Consider the following 27,037-nt stretch of genomic DNA (forward strand, 5'->3'; position numbering starts at 1 on the left):
CGGTGCACAAATGGTGCACAGCTAGCGCCATTCGACGGCCAACACCGCGGTTCCTGGTGTGTCCGCTGTGCCATGCGTGTGATCATTGCTTGTACAGCCCTCTCGCAGTGTCCGGAGCAAGTATGGTGGGTCTGACACACCGGTGTCAATGTGTTCTTTTTTCCATTTCCAGGAGTGTAGTTTCCCACCCAGTACCGGCTATGCCCAACATTGCTTAACCTCAGTGCTCTGACAAGAGCCAGTGTATTGAAGAGGCTCTTGGCTGTACAAATAGTGAGGTCAGCATTGATAAAGAGAATCAGAAGTCGTGAGCTCACTTTGCAAGAGACGACTTAAGTTAATGTGGAGGGGAGATGGACATTATTAACTTCATTTGAAGTGGTCCAGATAAACGGAACATTGTAAGTGTTGAAGTTGTCAGACCTGTTGAGGGTGTCAATTTTTGGGTTTATGCATAGTTCTATGGGGGCAAGACCTACCAAACTAATGAGAAAGATGTTCATACTTTGAGTGAGCTTTGAAGTTTGTAACGAAAGCGAAACAAGGGACAGCCTATAAAAGACTGCAGTACTTTAACCCATTAAGTCCCAATTTTTTTTAATTGAATTTTTATTCCTTAACTATAATGCACATAATGTATGAACCACAATAAGTACAAAAATAGCCAAAGAATATTTGTACATGCTGATATAATGGCTGGCCTCAATATAGGACGCTGGGATCTAACAGTATCGTATAGCATACTAAACTGTATTCAAGTCTTAACTATTTATTTCTTGTGAAATGGTACAAAACCCTTAACACACAGTGTTACAAGGCATTTAACACAATATGTTTTTGGTTTCCCGTTACATTTAGCTCTTACACATCTTCTTTGCGTGCTTCTTTTGTCAATCATATGACCAATTCCATCAAACCTGATATCTGGTATCACTGTCAACTGACTTGATCGGTATTTCATTGGACGTCCAATATTCGGTCTTCCAGTGTCCAATTTCAGGTTTGTAACTGTAACAGCAAGTCTGAAATCCAGTAAATCCAGTGCATTTTTCCCATATACTAGTCTGTAGAAGAGCCAGGCATTTATGAGGGCCATTTCCAGCATACGTGTAAATAGGACCCAGTACCACTTTTTTCCCTCTAATTGCCATCACATATTTTCCAACTGACTAGTCATGGTGGCCAACACCTCCCATGTACATGTTATGTAACTTCAAAACGGCAGTTTGTTGCACTTGCATCTTCTTACTTGCTTGTCTACTGTACCGTGTAGCTGCTCCCAAAGGTTCAACTTTGTCAAAATTTGTACCAATTGTAACGCATCTGTTGTCGTGCCATTGAACAAATAAGACTTCACCATTCCTGTCGAACTGGTAGTCATAGTTTCCTCGAACTGTCTTTTTCAGTTCGTTGGTGCTCAGTAGTGGACAGTCACCAACTCGATTCTCTCAGACAGTCCCACTTGCTCGAAAACCCAAATTTCTCAGATGAATCAGAAGATCTCTACTAGTGAAGAAATTGTCAAAGTACACACAATGATGCTCGGGGTTTTCAATGCAGTCCAGCATGTTCAGGATTACTCTTGATCCCAATAGTAGGTCATCCCTTGCAGTATCCTCTGGATCCTTTCTGCAGTATAAATCAAATTTGAAACAGTAGCCACTTGCTCCACAGAGAGACCACAACTTACAGCCAAACCTAATAGGCTTGCCTCAGATAAACTGTTCCAGCGTACTTCGCCCATAGTATTTGTCTATCATTTCGTCAGTTGACAAATTTTCCTCAAATATTCCAAATTTTTGATGAGATTCATTTATCATTTTCAAGAGAGGTCTAATTTTGAATCCGCAGTCATGTTTGTTTTCATTGACTAAGTCATTATCTTGAAAATGAAGCAATGTTTTCAACTTCTGATATTTATTCCTTGACATAGCTGTCTTGATAATTGGTATGCCAAAATCTTCATCTTCAGACCAGTATAGCTTCTCAGCAGGGAGCTTATGGTAGCCAGCAAAAAGAAATCTGACAAAGACCTTCACTTCTTCAACTGTGAGGATAAAATCCTGCATACTCTTCATATTTATTGCATATCTCACAGTTTCTTTGACTATGAACTCATATGTTTTCATCAGTTCCTCAAACATCTCCTTCAGAGAAGTCAAGGAAGAAAGTTGTTCCTTCAATTCCTCTCTCTTTGTGCTAATGTCATGCTCACTAGTTTCAGACAGCTTTGTATAAACTGGAGGTGTCTTTCCAATTGCTTTTCTCATCAGTAAGACGTCTCTTCTTCGATTTACTTCTGGAACCTTGGGATGTACTTGGCAGTGAAGTTTTACATACAGTTTCTTCGTTATTCTCTGATGCAACATAATGTAATTCAATAGCCCCTGGCACATCTGAGATTTCCACGGTTTCAGTAACATTGTCTAGACATTCTTCTTTGTCAGTTATACAGTCTACTTCAGGAGGACATACGGTGATATCAATATGGTCCGATCATCTGACACCACATTATAGAACATATCACTGTTTATTATTTCTTCTATTTCTTCATTAGTGAGGTATCTATCTCGTCTGAAGGCCATTATAATCTATATGAAATTAAATAAAGTGTAATAAAATAAAGTGAAATGAAAGAATAATATATTAGCACAAACGACAGAAAAGGGAATGTGTAAATACCTCTGTCCATATAACAAAGATGATGTAACTTACCAAACGAAAGTGTTGGCATGTTGATAGACACACGAACACACACACAAAATTCAAGCTTTCGCAACCAACGGTTGCTTCGTCAGGAAAGAGGAAAGGAGAGGGAAAGACGAAAGGATGTGGGTTTTAAGGGAGAGGGTAAGGAGTCATTCCAATCCCGGGAGCGGAAAGACTTACGTTAGGGGGAAAAAAGGACAGGCGTGCGCACACACACACACACACACACACACACACACAATAGAGGGAAACATTCCACGCGCGAAAAATATATTTAAAAACAAAGATGATGTGACTTACCATACGAAAGTGCTGGCAGGTCGATAGAAACACAAACATACACACAAAATACTAGCTTTTGCTTGTGTCTGTATATGTGTGGCTGGATGTGTGTGTGTGTGTGTGTGTGTGTGTGTGTGTGTGTGTGTGTGTGTGTGTGTGTGCACGCCTGTCCTTTTTTCCCCGCGAGTGTGTACCCGTCCTTTTTTCCCCCTAAGGTAAGTCTTTCCGCTCCCGGGATTGGAATGACTCCTTACCCTCTCCCGTAAAGCCCAAATCCTTTCGTTTTTCCCTCTCCTTCCCTCTTTCCTGACGAAGCAACCTTTGGTTGCAAAAGCTAGTATTTTGTGTGTATGTTTGTGTTTGTGTGTCTTTCGACCTGCCAGCGCTTTTGTTTGGTAAGTCACATCATCTTTGTTTTTTGAGATATATACGGACACAAGCAGACATTTGTAAAGGCAAAGAGTTTGGGCAGAGATGACAGGTGAGGTATGAGCGGCGGCAACTTGAAATTAGCGGAGGTTGATGCCTGGTGGGTAACGGGAAGAGAGGATATATTGAAGGGCAAGTTCCCATCTCCGGAGTTCTGACAGGTTGATGTTAGTGAGAAGTATCCAGATAACCCGGACAGTGTAACACTGTGCCAAGATGTGCTGGCCATGCACCAAGGCATGTTTAGCCACAGGGTGATCCTCATTACCAACAAACATTGTCTGCCTGTGTCCATTCATGCGAATGGACAGTTTGTTGCTGGTCATTCCCACATAGAAAGCTTCACAGTGTAGGCAGGTCAGTTGGTAAATGACGTGGGTGCTTTCACAAGTGGCTCTGCCTTTGATCGTGTACACCTTCCGGGTTACAGGACTGGAGTAGGGGGTTGGGGGAGGGTGCATGGGACAGGTTTTACACCGGGGGCAGTTACAAGGGTAGGAGCCAGAGGGTAGGGAAGGTGGTTTGGGGATTTCATAGGGATGAACCAAGAGGTTACGAAGGTTAGGTGGACGGCGGAAAGACACTCTTGGTGGAGTGGGGAGGATTCGTGAAGGATGGATCTCATTTTAGGGCAGGATTTGAGGAAGTCGTATCCCTGCTGGAGAGCCACATTCAGAGTCTGATCCAGTCCTGGAAAGTATCCTGTCACATGTGGGGCACTTTTGGGGTTCTTCTGTGGGAGGTTCTGGGTTTGAGGGGATGAGGAAGTGGCTCTGGTAATTTGCTTCTGTACCAGGTCGGGAGGATAGTTGCGGGATGCGAAAGCTGTTTTCAGGTTGTTGGTGTAATGGTTCAGGGATTCCAGACTGGAGCAGATTCGTTTGCCACGAAGACCTAGGCTGTAAGGAAGAGTCCGTTTGATGTGGAATGGGTGGCAGCTGTCATAATGGAGGTATTGTTGCTTGTTGGTGAAAGCTTGAATTTTGTGTTTGTGTTTGTTTGTGTGTCTTATCAACAAGCCAACACTTTCGTTTGGTAAGTTACATCATCTTTGTTGTTAGATATATTTTTCCCACGTGGAATGTTTCCCTCTATTATATTCATTAAAAAAAAAAAAAAAGAAAAAGAAAAAAAAACCAGAAGCTGTAATTTACCAAACGAAAGTGTTGGTATGTTGATAGAGACAATATAAACAATAAAAACACACACACACACACAAATTTCAAGCTTTCGCAACCTGAGGTTGCTTCATCAGGAAAGAGGAAAGGAGAGGGAAAGACGAAAGGATGTGGGTTTTAAGGGAGAGGGTAAGAAGTCATTCCAGTCCCGAGAGCGGAAAGACTTACCTTGGGAGGGGGGGGGGGGGGGGGGAAGAGGACCGGTAATATATATATACACAGAGGCAGACATATGTAAATTGGTTACACATGTATCATTTAAAGTATTTTCCATTGCTGGCCACTACATTCTCCCATCTTTCAGGCAATGTACGAACACTGCACGTTAAAAAAATTGTTCCTCTTTTGAAGTGATCCCTGAATCGATCCAGTTTGTGACTTTGTGAGATTGGAGGTGTTGATCAGCCAGGTCATGTGCCATTGATCTAAACAGGTGATAGAGGGAGCAATATCTGGAGAATATGATGGGTGGAGTAGGACTTCACATTTTAAAATTTCCAAGTACATTTTGACCTGTTTTGCAACGTGGGGTCAAGTGTTGTCGTGCCTTTCGCTGTATTGCATCCATTTGTCTTTTAATGCTCTGCTCAAACCCATTAATTGCATTTGATAACGAGCACCTGTGATTGTTTCACTTGGTTTTAACACCTCATAGTACCCGACGCCGAGCTGGTCCCGCCAAATGCAGAGCAAGATCTTGGAGCCGTGAATATTCGGTTTGGCCATCGACGTGGAAGGATGGCCGGTATATCTCCATGATTTTTTGCATTTAGGGTTATCGTAATGAACCCATTTTTCATCCCTGGTCACAATGCGATGTGGAAATCCCTTCAGGTTTTGCCTCTGAAGCAACTGTTCAGAAACACACTAACGCGTTTGTCCTCTTCCACCACTATGCCAGTCTAAGATGTTAAAATCTCCGTTCTTGAAGCTTTAAAACCACTCAAGACACATTCTTTCACTAAAAGCGTCCTTACCGTACATACTTTAGAGCATTGGATGAGACTCGGCCACTGTTTTCTTCATATTGAAACAATAGGGTAACGCCTCCCGCAAATGACGAGAATCAGGCTCGTAAACTGACATTTTCAATCAAAAACAACTTTCTGATGCAGACACAAATAGACTAATGTTTGAATGAGGTTATGTTGACTGAGGTCCAAGCTAACTGCCAGACGTCTGCAATTGATTTTTCGACTGCTACTTACTGTTATCACCACCTATTGGCAAACGGTGCAAGCAAAGTTGTACTCCTTGTAAATATTGTTGATGACAGTTGATGGTTTTATACCAGGTAAATAAGTGATGAAAAATTCCATGGTACACAAAATAGGTCAGCAAACAGATGTTGAAGCAACAGAAAAACCGTGCCAAATTTAATGGAGTGCAGACTCTCAAGATTGGCAATGGTTTAGATACTCAAAAGTTAGTGTAGATATCAGTGTGTGACACTTTTAATAGTTTCCGCAACATAGATCTTGATCAAAACTTGGTAGAAAATTCAAAGAGGTTTGTTCGTATGTAAAATATACCAGTGGCAGTAGTAACGTTAGTGAGAACACCACAGAAGTGGAACGACTAAACACAGTTTCCTGTAGTTCTGTCATGAAAGAAGATGCAGTTAATAACTTCGTTACAGAATTCAAACTGAGATGTCAATATGAGTTATATGGAAGTAGATATAATTGGTATGGGAACCAAATTAACAAAGGGGCCTTTTTGTTCAAATTGTTTACCAGCTAGGTTCCTTTCAGAGTAAGGTGACCGAATACACTGATATGACAGTCATGGGATACCGCCTAATACTGTGCCGACCTTTTACTGGCATAGTACAGTAGTTCACCCATGGTGTGGATTCAAAAAGTCGTTGGAAGTCCCCTGCAGAAATATTGAGCCATGCTGCCTCTGTAGCTGCCTGTATTGCGAAATTGTTGCCAGTGCAGGATTTTGTGCAGGAACTGACCTCTCAATTATGTGCCATAAATTTTCAATGGGATTCATGTTGGGGTGATCTGAGTGGCCAAATAATTTGCTCAAATTGTCCACAATGTTCTTCAAACCAATCGTGCACAATTGTGGCCTGGTGACGTGGTGCATTGTCATTCATTACAATTCTGTCGTCATTTGGGAACAAATAATCTCAAGGTAGCCAAAAATAACCATTTACAGTCAAAGATTGGTCCAGTTTGACACCGAAGACACAGTCTGTCCCTATAAACACAGCCCACACCATTAATGAGCCACCACCAGCTTGCGCAGTGCCTTATTGATGATATGGTCACGAGCCCAGGAGAGGCACTGCAGGTGATGTCATGCTGTTAGCATAGGCATGCGTGTTGGTCATATGCTGCTGTAGCCCATTAACGCTACATTTCGCATACTGGTCTGATGGATATATTCATCGTGTGTCCCACATTGATTTCTGCAGTTATTCCGTGCAGTGTTGCTCGTGTGTTAGCACTGACAACTCTGTGCAAACGCCACTGGTTTCGGTTGTTAAGTGAAGGCCCATGGCAGCTGTGTTCATGGTGAGAGGTAATGTCTAGTGGTCTCGGCACACTCTTGACACTGTGGATCTCAGACTCTCGAATTCCCTAACAATTTCCCAAATGGAATGTCCAGTACATCTAGGTCAAACTACCATTCTGCATTCAAAGTCAGTTAATTTCTGTTGTGCACTCATAATTGTGTTGGAAACCTTTTCACATGAACCGCCTGAGTACAAATGATAGCTTTGCCACTGCACAGCCTTTTTTATAAGTTTTGTATGTGATACTACCTCCATCTGTTTATGTGCACATTGTTATGCCAAGGCTTTGATCACCTCATATCCCCATTTTAAGCATTTGTAAGACAACCACTCGTTCAACAAAATGTATGTACTCGGATATTAGAAAGATGCACATATCAAAAAAATGCACAAGAAAGAAAATTGAAGTAATTTGCTTAATTATAGACACACATAATTGACATTGATTCATGGTACAGTTTTGGAACACAAAGTGTGTCCCAACATTATGAAGCGCACAGAGGAAAATGGTCTATCGACACATAACTGGCACAGACTCAGAAAATACTGTTCTTGTGAAACACAGCATGGCTCTTTATTCATATGAAGCGAAGAGTGCTGCTGACGGGGGAACTAGAATTTATTCCATTTTTCCAGTAGATTCTCCAGCTGCTTCTAATTAAATTGTGTACCTTGAGAGTATTGTCCCAGATGTTGCAACTGGAAGTCAAGTGTCCCTATCAGAAAGTCAGCTAGTGAAACCAAAGCTCTTTCAGGTGTTCCCCAAGGAAGCGTCATACTCAATTTAGGAGACTATCTGCACAGCCCTCTTAGACTGTTTGCAGGTGATGCTGCCAATTAATCATTTAGTGAAGTCATAAGAAGGTCAAAACAAATTACAATATGGTTTATATACGAAATCTGCTTGGTGGGAAAGTGGTGATTTATCATGAACTAAATTGCACAAATTTAAAAGTTCTCAATTCAATTGAATATCTAGGGATTACAATTATGAGTGACTTAAATTGGAACCATCACATTGTAAACATTATGGGAGAGATGAACCAAAGACATGCATTTTATTGACAGAACATTTAGAAGGTGCAACAAATGACCTAGAGAGCCAGCCTACACCACACTTGTCTGTTCTCTTCTGGACTTCAGAGAGCAGCAGCTTATTTGGTAAAATCACAAAATGAGAGGCAATGTCACAGATATAAGGGAATGGGGCTGGTAATCTATAAAATAGAGGCATTTTTTGTTGTGAGATATTTTCATGAAATTTGTCACCAACTTTCTCCTACAGGTCCCAGGGATTTTCTCTGTTCTCAACTATATAGGGAGAAATGACCATAGTGATAAAATAATGGAAATTGGAGCTCACATAGAAAAATTCCCCCAGAGGTATATGAGGGTGGAATGGTAGAGAGATAGAAGGAAAGTGTTTTTCACCATCTGTCAAACAGTGTGAATTGCAGAGTAACCATATATGTGTTGTTTGTACTCCAGTTGTGTTCTGTCATCACCACATGACCCCCCCCCCAGGGGGTCCATTGTGGATACGTGCGTAGCGAGCACGGGACCTCGAGCTAATGTGGCCCTCCTTCCTTTCCGGGCTGCATACCTTCCCTTTCCACATCCCACATCCTTCCCCGTCCCCCATCTTCGCCCCCCCCCCCCCCCTCACCTCTGGCTCTTTCCTTCCATTTCTCCCCCTCTGGGAGTATGGTTTGTGCCTACGTCCGGAGACGGATGCTCGAAACTGTTACAAATTCCTTGCTTTCTACACTTGCAAGTCTTCGTCCTTCCTCTGTCCTTCTCTTTTCCTTCCCTCTTCTCTTTGCCCTTTTCTCTGCTGCGGCGTTTGAGACCCCTCTTCTTTCCTTTCCCTTTCTTTTTTCCTCCCTGTGCGTGTCTGAAGGCCGACCCACGCACTTCCGTGCGTAGCCGGTGACGGGGTAACGCGTAATTCCCCACCCCGGGTAGGCAGGTAGGACACGTACGTACCCCCTGGTAACGGCCAGGCCCAGGGAGGGGTGATTACCCGAGCTGATACCTTCCGAAAGTGCTGATTGGTCCCTCCGTCCATTTGTCGGGAGGTGTGAACAATCACCTAAGGTGGGAGTGCCCTCAGAGAGGGCCCCCACAAGGGAGGAGCGCACCATCGGAGACGCCGGTAATCATGGGGGATCCTTCCGCAATGGTTTCCTCACCTTCCACTATGTCTGCTCACAAGCATAAGTTCACTGAGTCTCAGCCACAGACAGTTCTTCTATCATTGCCACAGTTCCTTGTTGTTTCTCGGTCTGACGAAGATCACGACTTCTCCACGGTCAACCCTTTCATTATTCAGAAAGGTGTCGACGCAATTGCAGGTCCTGTAAAGTCTTGTTCCAGATTACGGAATGGCACCCTGTTGTTCGAAACAGTCAGTGCCCTCCAGGCACAAAAATTGCTGCGTACTTCTCTGCTCCACACCTTCCCTGTCCGGGTTGAAGCGCACCGCACTTTAAATTCCTCGCTTGGAGTCATTTATACACGCTCCCTCGATGGATTGTCTGATGAAGAAATTCAGCACTACTTGTCCGACCAGGGCGTAACGGCTGTTCATAGAGTTATGAAAAGGGTTGACACGAACATCATTCCAACCCGCACTGTCTTCTTGACATTTGACAAAGTTCAACTCCCGTTGAAAATCAAAGCAGGCTATGAGATAATTTCCGTTCGCCCTTACGTCCCAAACCCTACGCGTTGCTATCGCTGTCAGCGGTTCAATCACACCAGCCAGTCCTGTTCCAATCCGGCCAAATGTGTTACGTGTGGCAAGGATGCCCATGAGGGTGCTTGTCCACCTCCATCCCCTCGCTGCATCAACTGTATGGGTGACCACGCTGCTTCCTCTCGAGATTGCCCCGTTTTTAAGGATGAAAAGCTCATCCAGGAAATCAGAGTGAAGGAAAAGGTGTCGACCTTTGCTGCTCGAAAATTATTCGCCAGTCGGCAGCCCACCGTGCCTCAGACATGAAAATACAGCACTGTCCTTGCTTCTCCTCGGCCAACAAAGGAGGCGGCCACGCAGACTTGCGACCTCACCTTTAGTGCCACGGTCGTCAGATCGGCCAGCACAAAGATCGCTCGTTCAACCTCACCACTTTCGCCTGCCCACTCTCTGGCTCACCCTTCGTCGGGTTCTGCTAAATCTCAAGCCCAAAAGTCAGACACCAAGACTTCGAGAAAAGAGCATACTCGTGAAGAGTTTTTACGTACCGCAACTTCCCAACCATCGGTTCCTCCTTCATCTAAACATCATACTTCCAAGAAGGCTACAAAGAAACCCAGTTCCTCTCCTTCTCCACCAAGGCGTGTCCCATCTACAGCACCACCTGGCGGAAATCGCCCTCGGCCGTCTTCTGTGTCGCCGAGGCGCACTGCTGGCGGCCGATCAACCGGCCGATCGCTGGTGGCAGGAGCTGCTCCTGAACAACCTATGGATCAGGATCTTCTGCCTTCGGCTGAATGCCATTCCATGCTGTCGGTCGCAAGCTCTGAGCAGTCGTTGAGTTGACAGCAACCCTGGTCACATTCCTCCATTTTCTGTTCACCCTATGTCCATTATCCACTGGAATATCCGCGGTATTCGAGCCAGTCGGGATGAATTGTCGATCCTCTTACGATCCTACTCGCCAGTCATCTTCTGTCTTCAGGAAACAAAGCTGTGTCCCCATGACCGCTTTGTTCTCCCTCATTTTCAGTCCGTCCGATATGATCTCCCCTCTGTTGAAGGCACTCCAGCACATGGAGGACTCATGATTCTTCTCCATGATACTCTCCATTATCACCCAATTCACTTAAACACTTCCTTCCAAGCTGTCGCCGTCCGTCTTTCCCTTTCCGGATACACGTTCTCTCTTTGTACTGTATACATTCCATCGTCCACACCAATGGCACGAGCTGATCTCTTTCATCTTCTTGGTCAGCTTTCACCCCCCTATTTGCTGGTTGGGGACTTAAGTGCCCACCACCCACTTTGGGGATCTCCACATCCTTGTCCACGTGGCTCACTATTGCTCGACGTCTTCCACCAAGCGGATCTAGTTTGCCTCAACACTGGGGTCCCTACATTTTTGTCTGCCTCCACGACAAATTTATCTCATTTGGACCTTGCAGTCGGTACTGTTCCGCTAGCTCGGCGCTTCGAATGGTTCGCCCTTGATGATACACACTCGAGTGACCACTTTCCATGTGTCCTTAGACTGCAGCCTCAACTGCCATATATGCGCCCGCGACACTGGAAGTTTGCCCAAGCTGATTGGACACTTTTTTCGTCTCTAGCGACATTCGATGACCGTCACTTTCCCAGCATCGACGATGAGGTCACACATATTACCGACGTTATTCTTACAGCTGCGGAACATTCAATACCACGCACCTCCGAATTGACCCGGCGCCCCCCAGTTCCTTGGTGGAACGAGGCATGCCGTGATGCAATACGTGAGCGGCGACGTGCTCTCCGCATTTTCCGCCACCATCCTACTTTGGCCAACTGTATCCGCTATAAGCAGTTCCATGCGCGATGCCGTCGTGTCATCCGCGATAGCAAGAAGGCAAGCTGGAAGTTCTCTATTAGCTCATTTAACACCTTCACTCCCTCCTCGGAAGTTTGGAGTCGGCTTCGACGGTTCTCAGGCGCGCCTAGTTTCTCCCCAGTCTCTGGGCTCACTGTCGTGCATGATGCATTAGTGGACCCCGTCGCAATTTCTAACTCGTTGGGTCAGCACTTTGCTGAGATTTCGAGTTTCTCAAATTACCCGCCAGCATTTCTCCCAAAGAAACGTGCAGCGGAAGTGCGACCTCTTCCTTTCTCCTCTCAAAATCGCGAAAGCTACAATACTGTTTTCTCCATGCGGGAACTCCAACATGCACTCTCTTCTTCTCGCTCCTCCGCCCCAGGACCGGATGGTATCCACGTCCAAATGTTGCTGCATTTATCAACCCATAGTCTGCGTTACCTCCTTCGCCTTTATAATCGAATTTGGACCGACAGTACTTTTCCCAGACGATGGCGGGAAGCTATCATTGTTCCTGTTTCGAAACCTGGAAAGGACAAACATCTCCCCTCTAGCAATCGCCCCATTTCTCTCACGAGTAGTGTCTGTAAGGTTTTGGAGCGTATGGTGAATTACCGTTTAGCGTGGTGGCTGGAATCCCACAGTCTTTTAACACCTGCCCAATGCGGATTCCAAAAGCATCGTTCTGCAGTTGACCATCTTATTGCTCTCTCCACTTATATCGTGAACAATTTCCTCCGGAAACGCCAAACAGTAGCAATATTTTTTGATCTGGAGAGAGCATACGATACCTGTTGGAGGACAGGCATCCTCCGCACACTTTTCTCTTGGGGCTTTAGAGGTCGGCTGCCGCTTTTTCTTTGCGAATTTATGGCAGAGCGCACATTTAGGGTGTGGGTGAGCACTACTCTCTCCCGTACTTTCTCCCAAGAAAACGGGGAACCCCAGGGCTCCGTGCAGAGTGTTGTACTGTTTGCCATTGCCATAAATCCAATTATGGATTGTCTCCTTCGTGATGTCTCGGGCTCCCTCTTTGTGGACGATTTTGCGATCTATTACAGCTCTCAACGGACCAGCCTTCTTGAACGTCGTCTTCAAGGACGTCTCGATCGCCTCCACTCTTGGAGCATCGAAACTGGCATCCGTTTTTCTCCCAGTAAGACCGTTTATGTTACTTTTTGGCGACGTAAGGAGTTTCTTCCACCCTCCTTACATCTAGGACCTGTCAACCTTCCGTTTTCAGACGTCGCTAAATTCTTGGATCTTATGTTTGACAGATAACTGTGCTGGTCCTCCCACGTTTCCTATCTTTCGGCTCGCTGTCTGCGATCCCTCAACACCCTCCGTGTCCTGAATGGTACCTCCTGGGGAGCGGACCGAGTGGTCCTTCTCTGCTTCTATCGCGCCTTAGTGCGCTCGAAATTGGACTATGGAAGCATAGTCTACTCCTCTGCTTGGTCGTCTATTCTTCGGCGTCTCGACTCTATCCACCGCTGTGGATTACGTTTAGTGTCTGGAGCTTTTTACACCAGCCCTGTGGAAAGCCTTTATGCTGAGACTGCTGAACCTCCGCTGTCCAATTGGCGAGCAGTCCTTCTGAGTCATTATGCTAGCCATCTGTCTTCCATGCCTGCTAATCCAGCCCATGACATTTTTTTCGGCGCCTCCTTTGATGTAGGGTATGCAGGCCGCCCCTCCTCCCTACTACCACTGGGAGTCCGCTTCCGTCAACTGCTCCATTCTCTTTCCTTCTGCTTTCCTAAAACCTTCTTGACAACTTGGGGTACAGCACCGCCTTGGCTCCGTCCCCGGATCTGCCTGCTCCGTGACCTTTGTCGATTTCCCAAGGATGGTACCCCTTCACTTGTTTATCGTCGCACATTTGCTGTTCTATGTGCACAAATGACGGACGCCACATTTATTTACACCGACGGCTCGAAAACATCGTTAGGTGTAGGGAGTGCCTATATTGTTGGCGACACCCCAAATCACTTTCGGCTTCCCGACCAGTGTTCGGTTTATACTGCGGAGCTTTACGCTGTTCTCCAGGCTGTCCACTACATCTGCCGCCATCAGCAGATACAGTACGTTATCTGCTCAGATTCTCTCAGCTCTCTCCTCAGTCTCCAAGCTCTTTATCCTGTGCACCCTCTGGTCCAACGGATTCAGGACTGTCTGCGCTTGCTCCACCTGGGGGGCGTCTCGGTGGCGTTCCTCTGGCTCCCGGGACACATTGGTATCTGTGGAAATGAGGCGGCCGATATTGCAGCCAAGGCTACAGTCTCTCTTCTTCGGCCAGCTATTCAATCGATTCCCTTCGCCGATCTACGGAACGTTTTATGTCGTCGTGTTGTTCATTTATGGCACGCGCATTGGTCGACACTTCCCCATAATAAATTGCGGGATGTGAAAGCTCTTCCTTGTGCTTGGACCTCTTCCTTCCGAACGCGTCATCGGGAGGAGGTAATTTTAACTAGACTCCGGATAGGGCAATGTCTTTTTAGCCATTAACATCTTTTAAGCGGCGATCTTCCCCCACTCTGTCTCCACTGCTCTCAGCTGTGGACGGTAAGACACCTTTTAATTGAGTGCCCCTATTTTAATCCGTTACGCTCCCGTCTACAGCTATCGCCTGATATATCGTCGATTTTAGCAGATGACACGCGCTCAGCCGACCGTGTTCTCAAGTTTATTAGTGCCAGTGAAATGACGTCAGTCATTTGAAGCTTTTTTCGGGGACAACCAACCCCTTTCTGTAGTGGATTTTTATGCCTTCCTTCTGCTTTTCGTTTCTCCAATTTTATGACTTTCGTTCCCATTGCCGCTGGTTTCCATTTTCGGTTTTTTACTGTTTCCTAAGTCACGGACCGGGCGCTAATGACCATAGCAGTTTTGCGCACTAAAACCAAAACAAAACAAAAAAAATCACCACATGCCAGTGTCTACTATGACCAACAGTGCATATTATTATTTTCCATGTTTAGTGTTCACACTAATCTCTGTGGCCTATGATGTATTTAGTGAGTGCAGTTACACTTTTTGGGTGGTGGCTAATGTGGTCCAATGATTATGGTTCAAAGTGTTATGGTCACTCACAAGTTGTTGCTGCTGCTGCTGCTGCATTGAATTGGTGAATAGTTTGCTGCACTTCGATCCATTGGTCTGCTGTCAGACTTTCTGATTGTAATACCTCTGTCATGTTGTTGCTCATGACTCTGGGTCTGGTGGATTTTTGTTTTGGTCTTCATTTTTTTCCGCAGTTGATCTTAATATTTCATTGAATCTCCACTTCTGTTTTACAGATATCAGGTTTTTGTGAATTGCTTTCCATCCAGTAAGACAAGTGACATTTTGGTAAACCATTTCATTGTGGTACTGAACCAGTGTATCTCGCTTGTTGACAGGTTTCACCAGCTTTTACTTTCCTTTCCCCCTCCTCCCCCTCCTCCCCCTCCTCCCCCTCCTCCCCCTCCTCCCCCTCCTCCCCCTCCTCCCCCTCCTCCCCCTCCTCCCCCTCCTCCCCCTCCTCCCCCTCCTCCCCCTCCTCCCCCTCCTCCCCCTCCTCCCCCTCCTCCCCCTCCTCCCCCTCCTCCCCCTCCTCCCCCTCCTCCCCCTCCTCCCCCTCCTCCCCCTCCTCCCCCTCCTCCCCCTCCTCCCCCTCCTCCCCCTCCTCCCCCTCCTCCCCCTCCTCCCCCTCCTCCCCCTCCTCCCCCTCCTCCCCCTCCTCCCCCTCCTCCCCCTCCTCCCCCTCCTCCCCCTCCTCCCCCTCCTCCCCCTCCTCCCCCTCCTCCCCCTCCTCCCCCTCCTCCCCCTCCTCCCCCTCCTCCCCCTCCTCCCCCTCCTCCCCCTCCTCCCCCTCCTCCCCCTCCTCCCCCTCCTCCCCCTCCTCCCCCTCCTCCCCCTCCTCCCCCTCCTCCCCCTCCTCCCCCTCCTCCCCCTCCTCCCCCTCCTCCCCCTCCTCCCCCTCCTCCCCCTCCTCCCCCTCCTCTCCCTCCTCACCCTCCTCACCCTCCTCACCCTCCTCACCCTCCTCACCCTCCTCACCCTCCTCACCCTCCTCCCCCATCATCATCATCATCATCATAGTGAATTTCAGGATTTTGTGATGCATCCCAAAGCATCATTCCTGAAGTTCAGGTTAACCTTGCCTTGAATGTACATAATTCAAGCTCAACCATTAACACCCACAGTTTGGGATATTTAATGCCTCCATTTAATTAGCATTACAATTATGTCTAAAGAATATTTAGTGACAATTGAAAATTTGTTCCAGGCCAGGACTTGAACCTGGATTAGATTGTCACTAAATATTGATTACATTACAGATTCATCATATTTGAACAGTTTGCACCAATACTGTTTCATGATGTTGCATCCTCATTGATTTCAACCCTATCGATTTTCATTCTTGTCTCTCTAAGAAACTCCCAATGTGCATCTCACCGTTGTTGTCTGGGTGACTGTTTCTGAAGAAACAATCCCTGTCTCAATTACATGAATCAAAACATGTTATATGTAGGCTACTGATTGTAAACAACCTGTTCAAAACTAAGTTTTCGATTGCCAGGAAACTCGAAAAAGATCTTCCATTTGGTCTTGTAGTTCATCTGCACTGTCGTAAACAGTGCGATATCATCATCAAAACAAAGGTGGTTTGGAATTTTTCCATGAACATGTAGCCTGTTCCTTCTGTTTTCCAATTTAGGGATTTGAAAACTTCTTGTATGACAGCAGAGATCAACATACAACCTTCATGAAATGATAATCAAATCAAGACCCTAAGCTGTCGACAGGCATTGATAAAGATCAACGGGGTCAGTTGAAAACGTGTGCCCCGACCAGTACTCGAAACCAGGATCCCCTGCTTACATGGCAGACGCTCTACCCATCTGAGCCACGAAGGGCACAGAGGATAGTGGGACTGCAGGGATTTATCCCTTGCACACTCCCCATGAGACCCACATTCCCAGCTTAATGTCCATACACTACATTCATAGTGCCCCTGCCCATTACACTCATTACTCGTTGCAGACAGTCTTACAGAGTCCCGTAAGAGTTCGGGCAATGTGTGTGGATCCAGCACAGGAGGAGGTCAATGGCCGGTTAGCCTTAACTATATATGAAGATGGTATCTGTCCTTTCGGACATGTCCGGACATCTTCATATACAACCTTCTTCCCCAACTTCTCTTTTCGATTCAGAATTCCCATCCAACAATTGAAGTATAATGGCAGCTGTAGCATTGAGGTATATATTTTTCAGTTAACTATCGTCAGTTGAGTCAGTGTCTTGTTTCTCGAAAGCTGTTAGTACAGATTTTGTTGATAGTCATCTTTCTCAAAATCTGTCACTGGCTCATTCATTCACAATTAGTTCATGGGGAATACTTCTATATTACTTTCAGTATTGGCATGTGCATTTGCAAAATGTATCTACTTAAAAAGCACTGCTCTTCCTCTTATACTTCTCAGCTATGACGACTTCATACTAAGCATTTATGTAATATTAATGATTACAATGAACACTGTCAGCCATCTATATACTTGAAAAGTTAAAGACCTCTATAATGTTAACATTGTCAGAGCTATGTGGAATTTACATTCAGAGCCCAATATGCTAATAAATTATAGGTGGAGTGGCAAATCAGCACTTTGTTCTGAATGTGGGAGATTTTACAGTTAGTGCCCAATGTTACCAGCAACTTGTTATGTAGAATGTTGCATCAGGGTATGAAACTACCCAGGTTACTACAAAGCGGACTAAACACAAGGAACTCCACAGCCTTTTGTAAGTCAAGTGCCAAGTAACAGAGGCTGTGTGTGCGGAATCTCATAAATAGTTGTTGTGTTCATTATCATGGATTTTCACTGTTGGAAGCCAACCAGTTGGCATCCTATAAAGTCTGTAGGTTATCCATCACAATACATGTACTGTAGTAGTGGCCCTAGGTGTCTGCAGAACCTATTGAGTAGGCGGCCATGAATTTTATTTTCGCAGTCTTGAGGGGCAGGTGGAGATGGAGAAATTTGGAATGTGGCATTGTTGAGCTATATGAGGTGTAAACGCCTAGTGGAAATGACACAAATTGTAGCTCTGCTCATGACAGTGTTGCTGTAGGATTATCAGTTAGAACAGCTGTTTCTTTAATTCTGTCCACTTTCTCTTTTTAAATCACTTTAATCCGCATCCTTTTTTGGAAAGACATTGCTCTTAAGATTTTTAATAATTAATACTATTGTAATTTTAATCTGGTTTTAAAGTTACTAAATACGGTCAGAGTAAAACCAATTTCTCACTAGCCAAAACATTTCCCACACCATATTAATATCTCTCGCAGATTGTAACTTCACGTCTGTTGAGCATTTTGTGCAAATGTGAGTTTGGTGCTAGCCAGTGGGATTTCGTGTGTAAGACACGAGACCTTCAACGCTGGTTCATTTGTTAGTTTCAAGGCAGCAAAGAAAGTTAACTTTTGCTGTAGCTGAGGTAATACCATCACAGTCACTAGTTCCTTCCGAACAGAATGTGAATGGCAGTAACAAATCACCTACACTTGCTCCTGTGACATCTAGAACTTTAGTCGAAGAGTTTCAAAACAGACTCATTGAAACTTTTTTAAGGAACTGATGAGATAGTAAAATCTAAAATCATACGAGCTGTGAATAATCATGTCTCATTCATTAGTAAGAAGTTCTGGAAACACTGTAGAATAATTTCAAATTGTTCCCTGACAGTGTGATTGCAAAAAAAAAATCCATTATGCGAGGATAAGTTATGTGTAATTACTTATGGATTTGGCCCTCATTTCCAGAATCTCCTAACAAAGTCAGGGAAATTGGATTCTTTTGTGTGTCATATGATGAGAGTTTGAACAAAGCTATCCAAAAGGGGCAGATGGATTTTTGGTGGTTTGTTTCTGGGATGAACAATATGTCTGTATCTGCAAGATATTTAACAAGTCTGTTTTTGAATTCTGCCACATCTGCTGCTTTACGGTCAAGTTTTCTGAAGGATGTTAATGGTTTGAATTTGTCACTTCAGAATATACGAGAGTAAGTTAATTATTATCCGCAATTTAGTTATTTTTGTGGTAGTACTGTTGTTTTGTTGATGCGTGCTTTGGTTATTTGTTGTTATATCTTTATAATTTTCAAGCTGCTAGATTAGTTTTGTTATCACTGCCATGCTGTTAATCAATTCTGCTTCGCTGTCTATTTGCAACAAAGAAGAGCAACATTCAGTGATCCGCTTTTTTGTGGTTAGAAGGCGTATCAGGGGCCGAAATTCATTGAAGACTTTCGGTACAATATGGGAACAGCGTTTTGCCATAACGGAGCGTCTATGAATGGATTGAAAAATTCCGAAATGGTCGCACAAGTTTTATGCACGATGAAATAGATGGATGACTGTTTACCACCATAAATGAAGAAACCATTGATTAGCTATTGACAAAGTGACACATCGTCTGCAAATTAGCCACAGTTCTGCTTAAGAAATCATCCACAGCAGACTTGGGTTTCATAAAGTTTGTGCAAGATGGATCCCTAACAACTCACACAGTTGCAGAAACAAACGTGCATGGACATCTGCAAAAAACATTTGGATCGCTATGGTAATGAAGGGGACAGCTACTTAGACAGAATTGCTGCTGATGGACGAAACATGGATCCTTCATTATGAGCCGGAGAGTAAACGGAAGTGTGTGGAATGGAAACATCTGAATTCGCCATGCAAGAAAAAGCTAAAGACCCAACCAACTGCAGGAAAACTGATGCTTACGGTTTTTTTGGACACACGAGGCCCAGTACTGGAACATAATTGGGAAAGGGGCACAATAACAAACAGTGTACGTTACAACGAGATGATTACTTTTGCCTCGGGCAAAGCAGTGAAAGAAGTGGTGCATTCCTGGCTTGCAGCTCAACCGAGAACCTTCTTTTATGAGGGCATCAGGAAGCTTGTACAACGATGGACCAAGTGCATTGAAACGCAAGGAGACCATGTCGAAAAATGTTGTTGCAAGTTTCCTATTTGATTACAATAAAATTTTATTTATAATTACTTTGCGGATAATAATGGACTTACCCTTGTAATTCAAATTTCAGTGGATGGGCCAAATGTGAACTTGAAGATTTTGCTTGATTCAAGATTTAGCATTATTTATAAGCATTTCTAATCAATGAAGAAGATAATCAATGACAAATGTTTCATTGTGGCACTTGCTCAGTTCATGTAATGAACAGAGCTTTGAAAACTGCTCAAAATAAAAGTGGTTGCAGTATTAATGTATTTGTGATAGTGATCTTGTACTTCGTGAAGGATTTTCATTCAAGTAAGGTAACTTTCTCAGATATCACTGAGTTTTCCAAGTTTCCTCGCAAATTTTGTTCAATAAGATCGATTGGTAATAGTGAAGTCATGAAGAATGTGAGTGAACTTATTTCTCATTGAAGAAGTATGTTGCTGAAACACATTAAAGCTCATGTGAAAGTAGGAACTTTAAACAATTAAACCTTACTTAGAAGACAGATTCCTTTGTGTACAACTCTAGTTTCTTAAATCCTTATCAGCTGAATTTGCTTAGTTTTTAAGTGTTAGTCAAATTACTCTCTCTGCCCATTTTTGTACAGAGATGTGTTCAGTTTAATGTATAGCACTGCTTCTCAGTTCATAAATAAAACTGTTGTGGAAATAGCAACAGATTCTGACAAAGTGTGTAATCGTAAAAAAACTCATTTCGTGCATATGGATTTGTTGCAACTGCTGTGGGCAAAAACTACACAGAAAAGGAAGTCTCTATTTCCAAAAATGATTGCACAGATTGTTGTTGTTGTTGTTGTTGTTGTTGTTGTTGTTGTTGTTGTTGTTGTTGTTGTTGTTGTTGTTGTTGTTGTTGTTGTTGTTGTTGTTGTTGTCGTCGTTGTCGTCGTCGTCATCTTCAGTCCTGAGACTGGTTTGATGCAGCTCTCCATGCTACTCTATCCTGTGCAAGCTTCATCATCTCCCAGTACCTACTGCAACCTACATCCTTCTGTATCTGTTTAGTGCATTCATCTCTTGGTCTCCCTTTATGATTTTTACACTCCACACTGCCCTCCAATACTAAATTGGTGATCCCTTGATGCCTCAGAACATGTCCTACCAACTGATCCGTTCTTCAAGTCAAGTTGTGCCACAAACTTCTCTTCTCGCCAATCCTATTCAGTACCACCTCATTAGTTATAAGATCTACCCATCTAATCTTCAGCATTCTTCTGTGGCACCACATTTTGAAAGCTTCATTCCATACAAGGCTACACTCCATACAAATACTTTCAGAAAAGACTTCCTGACACTTAAATCTATACTTGATGTTAAAAAATTTCTCTTCTTCACAAACGCTTTCCTTGCCATTGCCAGTCTACATTTTATATCCTCTCTACTTCGACCATCATCAGTTATTTTGATCCCCAAACAGCAAAACTCCTTCACTACTTTAAGTGTCTCATTTCATAATCTAATTCCCTCAGCATCACCTGACTTACTCGACTATATTCCATTATCCTCGTTTTGATTTTGTTGATGTTTATCTTATATCCTTTCAAGACACTGTCTATTCTGTTCAACTGCTCTTCCAAGTCCTTCGCTGCCTCTGAAAGAATTACGATGTCATTGGCGGACCTCAAAGTTTTTATTTCTTCTCCATGGGTTTTAATTCCTACTCCAAATTTTTCTTTTATTTCCTTTACTGCTTGCTCAATATACAGATCGAAAAACGTCAGGGATAGGCTACAATCCTGTCTCACTCCCTTCTCAACCACTGCTTCCCTTTCATGGCCCTCGACTCTTATAACTACCATCTGATTTCTGTACAAATTGTAAATAGCCTTTTGCTCCCTGTATTTTACCCCTGCCCTTCAGAATATCTGTATCAAAAAACTGCTGAGAAGAGTCCTTTGAAAATAGGTTGTCAAAGGTGGCTCATAGGTAGCACTCAGTTATGCAGACCTGCATTTTGAGAAATTCTTGAGTGACAATTGCAATGGAAGAATTTGTGTCAAAAATCATGTCTGCCTCAATGGCTGATGTAGTGAATAGAGATGTGATGAACTTACTGCAAAGTGCACCTCATGATTTCATAGTGTTTGTCTAGAAGCTGATATGTGTGTTCGATGGAAATGATGCAGCTAAGAGGCCTTTCCGTTAACAAAGAAGTTTTAGTTTTGACGGGATGATAAATATATCTGAAAATAGTCATACCCCATCCTGTGTGTGAGAGTTTAATGTTCTTATAGCATGTGATGAATGGTATACTACAGTTCATACATACCTACATTATGTGCATATTTTCGAGCGGTCATGAATGTAACTAAAGAGAAGTCATGAAAATGTCATGGCTTTGATTATCGTATAAAATCTTTAGAGTCCTTTTATATTCTGAGGAGGTAGGGCTGTTGATAAAATATCAGTATTTTTTTTTTTTTTTTTTTTCAATTTTCCATAAATGTTTGGAATTGTTCTTTTGAAATTGTAGAACAACATAATTTCACTTTCACTAGGTGAAGGAATCTTACTACTTTTCGAGCTTTCATCACATTCAGTCTTTTTCTTTGACTGTGTGAAGCAAGTGTAGGTGGGACAAAGAAGAAGTCAGGTTGCTCTGGGGGTGGTGGTGTGAATGGAATAACAAGATTTTCTATGTCCAGAAATAGCACACCAGTTGCATTAAAAAAAAGGGGGGGGGGGGGGTTTTAATGCAACTAGTGTCCTCTCTCTTCACATCAGCATTCTTCAAAAGCAGTTGCTGAAAATGAACAAAAATCGAAATAACAAAACTGGTCTTCATGGTGGGTGGAGATGTGTGAGGAGAAATACTAGTGGAATCGGTGCTTAGTGCTACTAACAGAAACGTTTAACTTCACCATGCAGTTTTGACACTACAGCTGCTAGGTTGCTAGTGTTTGCAGAAATGAAAAAATGGGGAAGTTGACATGTAGTGTCCCAAGCAAATCAGATAAGTGACAAAACCAAATGACGGCTGCATGAGAACTTTTATTATCCCACTAACATGCAGTTACCATTGTGAGCCAAGAATGAACATCATTTTCTTTTAAATTCTTGCCCTAAGGGGGATAAACAGATGCTAGCTTGTTGATGTACAGAATATTTAATGATAAATCAATACTTAAATGTACAGCTCTAAAACTGGCAGTATATTTACAATGTGCAGCTGATATTTTTATAAGGCCAGTACGTTGATATTTTTTCTGGTGATATATCAAGAGCTGATAATAAAAATAATATTTTTTTAAATATTGATATATCGGATTGCCAATACTTTTAGAAAGGTCAGCAGTCCTACTCTTGAAGCTAGGGAGTTCTCATGTGTCATCTGAGGCTAAAGTGTGTCTGTGATGTCAGCGGCTTTTTCTAGCCTACTGATGTTGACAGTTTGTTAATATTGGTCATAGCCATTTGGGTGATCTTATAAGGTAGCCAGTGAGAATCACTGAAACTAATTTTTTTAGGAGAAGATAGAAATTGATGACATTTGTTTTTGATTTGGAGAGTGCCTTATTTTCGTGTTTCTGTGGTGACTGGAAGAAAAAAGATGTGATGAAAACTGACCAGTAGCATACCCTTAGGCCAAGGTTAGTTTGGAATGTGATAATTTACATATTAGTAGGAGAAGTTGCCAAATCTCAAAGTGGAAAAAATGAGTGCCATAATAGATTGACATGTAATGTAGCCAGAGGTAAACATTCATGAGTGCAATGACCTACCTGTGTGTCTTATGTCCAATTTTTATGAAAATTCTGATCATGTGATTAAATTCGAACCTAAGACAATGAAGTAAAAGTTAACTTTACTTACAAGCCATGGAAAAGTACAAATGATAATCTCATTGACTATCTACATCATGATTTGTCTTGTAGACTTCCCGTGGTTTGTTGTGTGAATGAATGCTAATAGCAGCAAGCCGTGGGAAAGCTGTCAACACTGTAAGTGCTGTTAGTCATCTGATATCAACTGCTGCAAATGAGTCATGCACAGAAATTCTCATTTGCCCAGCAAGCAATAGGCTTTTGGGACCTACACTAAGAATGTACTACATGTTGGTCTGCTTCTCCATACCATTGTTTTACTTTGGTGGACTGTCTCTCACAGACACAGTATACCTGTATACTTCCTATTTCTAGTTTTTCTTCTTTTCAGCTGACACACCATCAGTATTAAATCAAAGCCTGGGAGAATCTGTTACACATGTCATGTGCTGGCAGTGAGCAGAAAAACGAAATGTCTATCCATCCCTGAAGGATTAAATTCTTGTTCTGTAAATGAAAGTGATTTTGTTATAGTGTTTCACAGATGCATTTTTCTAGTGTAGCTCAGATGTCTGTTCGGGACTCAGGACCGGTAGAAATACTTTTGGGATTGATCTTGTAGTACCCTTAGTGGTTCACATCAGTTCATTGAGTTGTTTGTCCATATTTTTTGATATTATGTAGTCGTATAGCAAAGCAGTACTTAGTTGTGTAATATTTAAGTTCCAAGACAGATGCTTGCAGTTTAAGTGTAGAATGATTTTGGGAAGTCCTGCATAATGTGTGTGGGATATTTAGTTCAGAGTTGGGGGAAATAGCACTACAAAAGTTTTCCATGAGTTGGTAGTATTCTATACGTCGTCATAAATAAATATAGGCCTATTATGTTTCATGATTCCTAACTCTGTTTTAATGCCATTTTTATGTGCTGTCAATTGCAACATTTAACTAAATGTTGATTCTCCCCAAATTTAACAGACATTGAGTGGAATGTGGTTGGAATTTACAGATTTTGTGTAGTGCTTCATCTACTTCATTAGTTAGTAAGAGTGCTTTTAGTTTGGTCAGTTCTTCCATGAATTTATTTTTTATTTTGTAAGATATAAGCCAATAAGGTTTCCTTGTTTTACCATTCGGGTTGTATGATTTCGATACTCAGCTTAGCTTGCTATGTTTTACTAACATTTGTTCTTGGTTTATGTAAGATCATTTAGTATTATACAAAAGCTGAAATGTTTCTGACTAAGCCACTGAAAACAAATTCCACAGGCCAAACAGCGGCTTCGGAGGCCAATCATTCCATCACAAGCTGAAGCAGCATCTACAAGTACCGGTACTCTCGATGTGGAGGCAGACCAGAGCATTCGTCAGCCAACTACCACCACATCCAGCCCCACAAAAGATCAGACTACAGCTGAGCCTCCAACCAAAGTAGTACGGCTAGCAGATGATGCTGAGGATGCTGTACCAGAAGCAGAGGCCCCACAGCCTGCTCAGCTGGGGTTCTGGGACAGGGAGCGTAGGATTGCTGGCATGAGAAATTCTCTCTTCCGCCTCCAGGACGTTGTTATGAGGGTTTCTAAAGTGTCACAAGCACAAGCAACTAAGATACGGGAGTTGCAGGCAAAAGCAGAGAGTGTTCCTCAGGTGATGTGTGACCCACGTTGTGTTGAGTTACAACGCACTCTGGCCATACTTGGTATTGGTGATGAGATTTTTGTTAAATTAGCTGGCATAATTAGTGACTCCCAACCTGGAACAGAGTTTTTTAATCCTAAAGCTGCAGCTATCATGAATCTTATAAGAGATTATACATCTTTGTATTGAGGTATTGGATTTTTTTCCACATGGGTAGTAAAACTCATATTTTATAAGGCTGTATAATTTTTTTACTGATTTACTTGCTTTTTACAGTTAGATGTATCTGACAGTGAATATATTTATATGCCACATATATACTCACTGATAAAACTTGAGTGCAGCATAACAATGCACAGTTGTATGTGAGTAATATTTGTGTACTTGCCTCAAAGGCAAACTATCAAAATTTAGATGGTCTGAAGATTTCCTTAATTTTTAAAAGAAAATGTGAAAATTCTGCATCATGACATTGTTAATAAATGAAATTCATTTGAATCTCCACAAATTTTTCCTTTCCTTTACCTGCCTTCTATAGTTTTCTTTAGAGTTGGACATGCGTGTGTTACTCAGAATGTTATTCATTTCATTGTAAACCTTCTTTTGTTAAAATGATTTTTGTGCATCTTCGGATTTCCACTGCTACAGTTCCATCTCCCTTTTTTGCATTTGACACGTGCCCTTGAATACTGATAGAAATGCAGATGTACTAAAAGGCAAATCAGCTAGGAAAAAATGTAGATACGATAAAAAATTAACTAATTTTAAAAATGACAAGACTGAGGACAGTCATAAATTCATACAAAGGAGTTAAAATGTAGCATATAATAACTGCAAAACACACGAGACTTAAAGAAACACTGTGGTCATGGAACTGAAAGTGTCATGTACGCTAGTAAAAAAAAAAGTTTGAAAATTTGTGTGTGTGTGTGTGGGGGGGGGGGGGGGGGGTGTCTGTCTGGCTGGCTGGCTGGCTTACTAGTACCCTGTTTTATGAAGTCATTGACAGGGATTTGGAACTAGTAAGATGGAAGGCAGGAAGAATCTGGCAGAAAAGAAGTGCCTGGAAAACATGTGAGAAAATAGTTTAAGTGTAAGCAGGTAGCTCCCTTGTGTTCTCATAGTCACAATGTTTTTTCTGTTTTTCACTTGTGTAAATAAAGAGAACCTCTCTCACACACACATACATAAGTTGAGAACAGCCATGCGTGCTGAGATTTTGTAACTTATATATGATGCTATAAGCAGTGTTAATAGACCTAGACATGACGGTGTCATGACATGACTTTGTGTGTTTTGGCCTCAGGCTACCACTTGCATTATAGAGCTAGCCATTAGAGCTTACCCGCACATGTATCGGCTGCAAGAAACTTTGTTGTTAGTGTTCAACAATCAGATAGGCCAGCAATCTCGCCTTAAATGCTGCCAGCCACTGGTCGTGTTGTTAATGTAATCTTAGGCTGATGCTACATCAAAGGAATAGAAATATTTTACAAATAGTTGTTGAGAGTAAGTAATACGTTTATAGTGCTTCTGAAATTTAGCATTTTAGTTTTGAAACAATAATGAAAAATCGTGTCGGCTTACTGAGTTATGCAGAGAGTACACTTTAAAATTGAATCCTGAATACTCTTAACTTCCTTTGCCTTTTATTTTATTTGTGGCTGAAGCAAGCTGCTTAGAGCCAACCATAGGTTCCAGCACACATGTGATCCATCGTCCACATCGGATGCCCCACTATAAGTGGTTCACTTACGATACAGAATTCAGTATGTCTAGAACAGATTAATTTTTCCCAGTATTTCACAAGCAGCTATAATTCTGAAGCCCTGTTCTATAATTGAGTGGTGTCAAATCTATAATTCTGTCAGTTACCTGCAGCTTGGTGTCAGCATCGTGCAAAGCTAGTGAAAGTTGTCT

General features: G+C 42.9%; 1 protein-coding gene across 4 annotated transcripts in view; it reads left to right on the forward strand.

Annotated features, from left to right (window-relative positions):
- LOC124605708 overlaps positions 1–25,615 on the forward strand; it is a 48,282-nt gene extending 22,667 nt beyond the window's left edge. For all 4 annotated transcript variants that reach the window (XM_047137578.1, XM_047137579.1, XM_047137577.1 and 1 more), the window contains exon 3: positions 24,749–25,615. In XM_047137578.1, coding sequence (XP_046993534.1) covers positions 24,749–25,306 — 558 coding nt within the window. In that variant the 3' untranslated portion in view covers positions 25,307–25,615. The remainder of the gene's footprint in view (positions 1–24,748) is intronic.
- The last annotated feature ends 1,422 nt before the right edge of the window (positions 25,616–27,037 follow it).

The sequence above is a fragment of the Schistocerca americana genome, chromosome 3 (genome assembly GCF_021461395.2).
Source record: "Schistocerca americana isolate TAMUIC-IGC-003095 chromosome 3, iqSchAmer2.1, whole genome shotgun sequence".
NCBI lineage: Eukaryota > Metazoa > Arthropoda > Insecta > Orthoptera > Acrididae > Schistocerca > Schistocerca americana.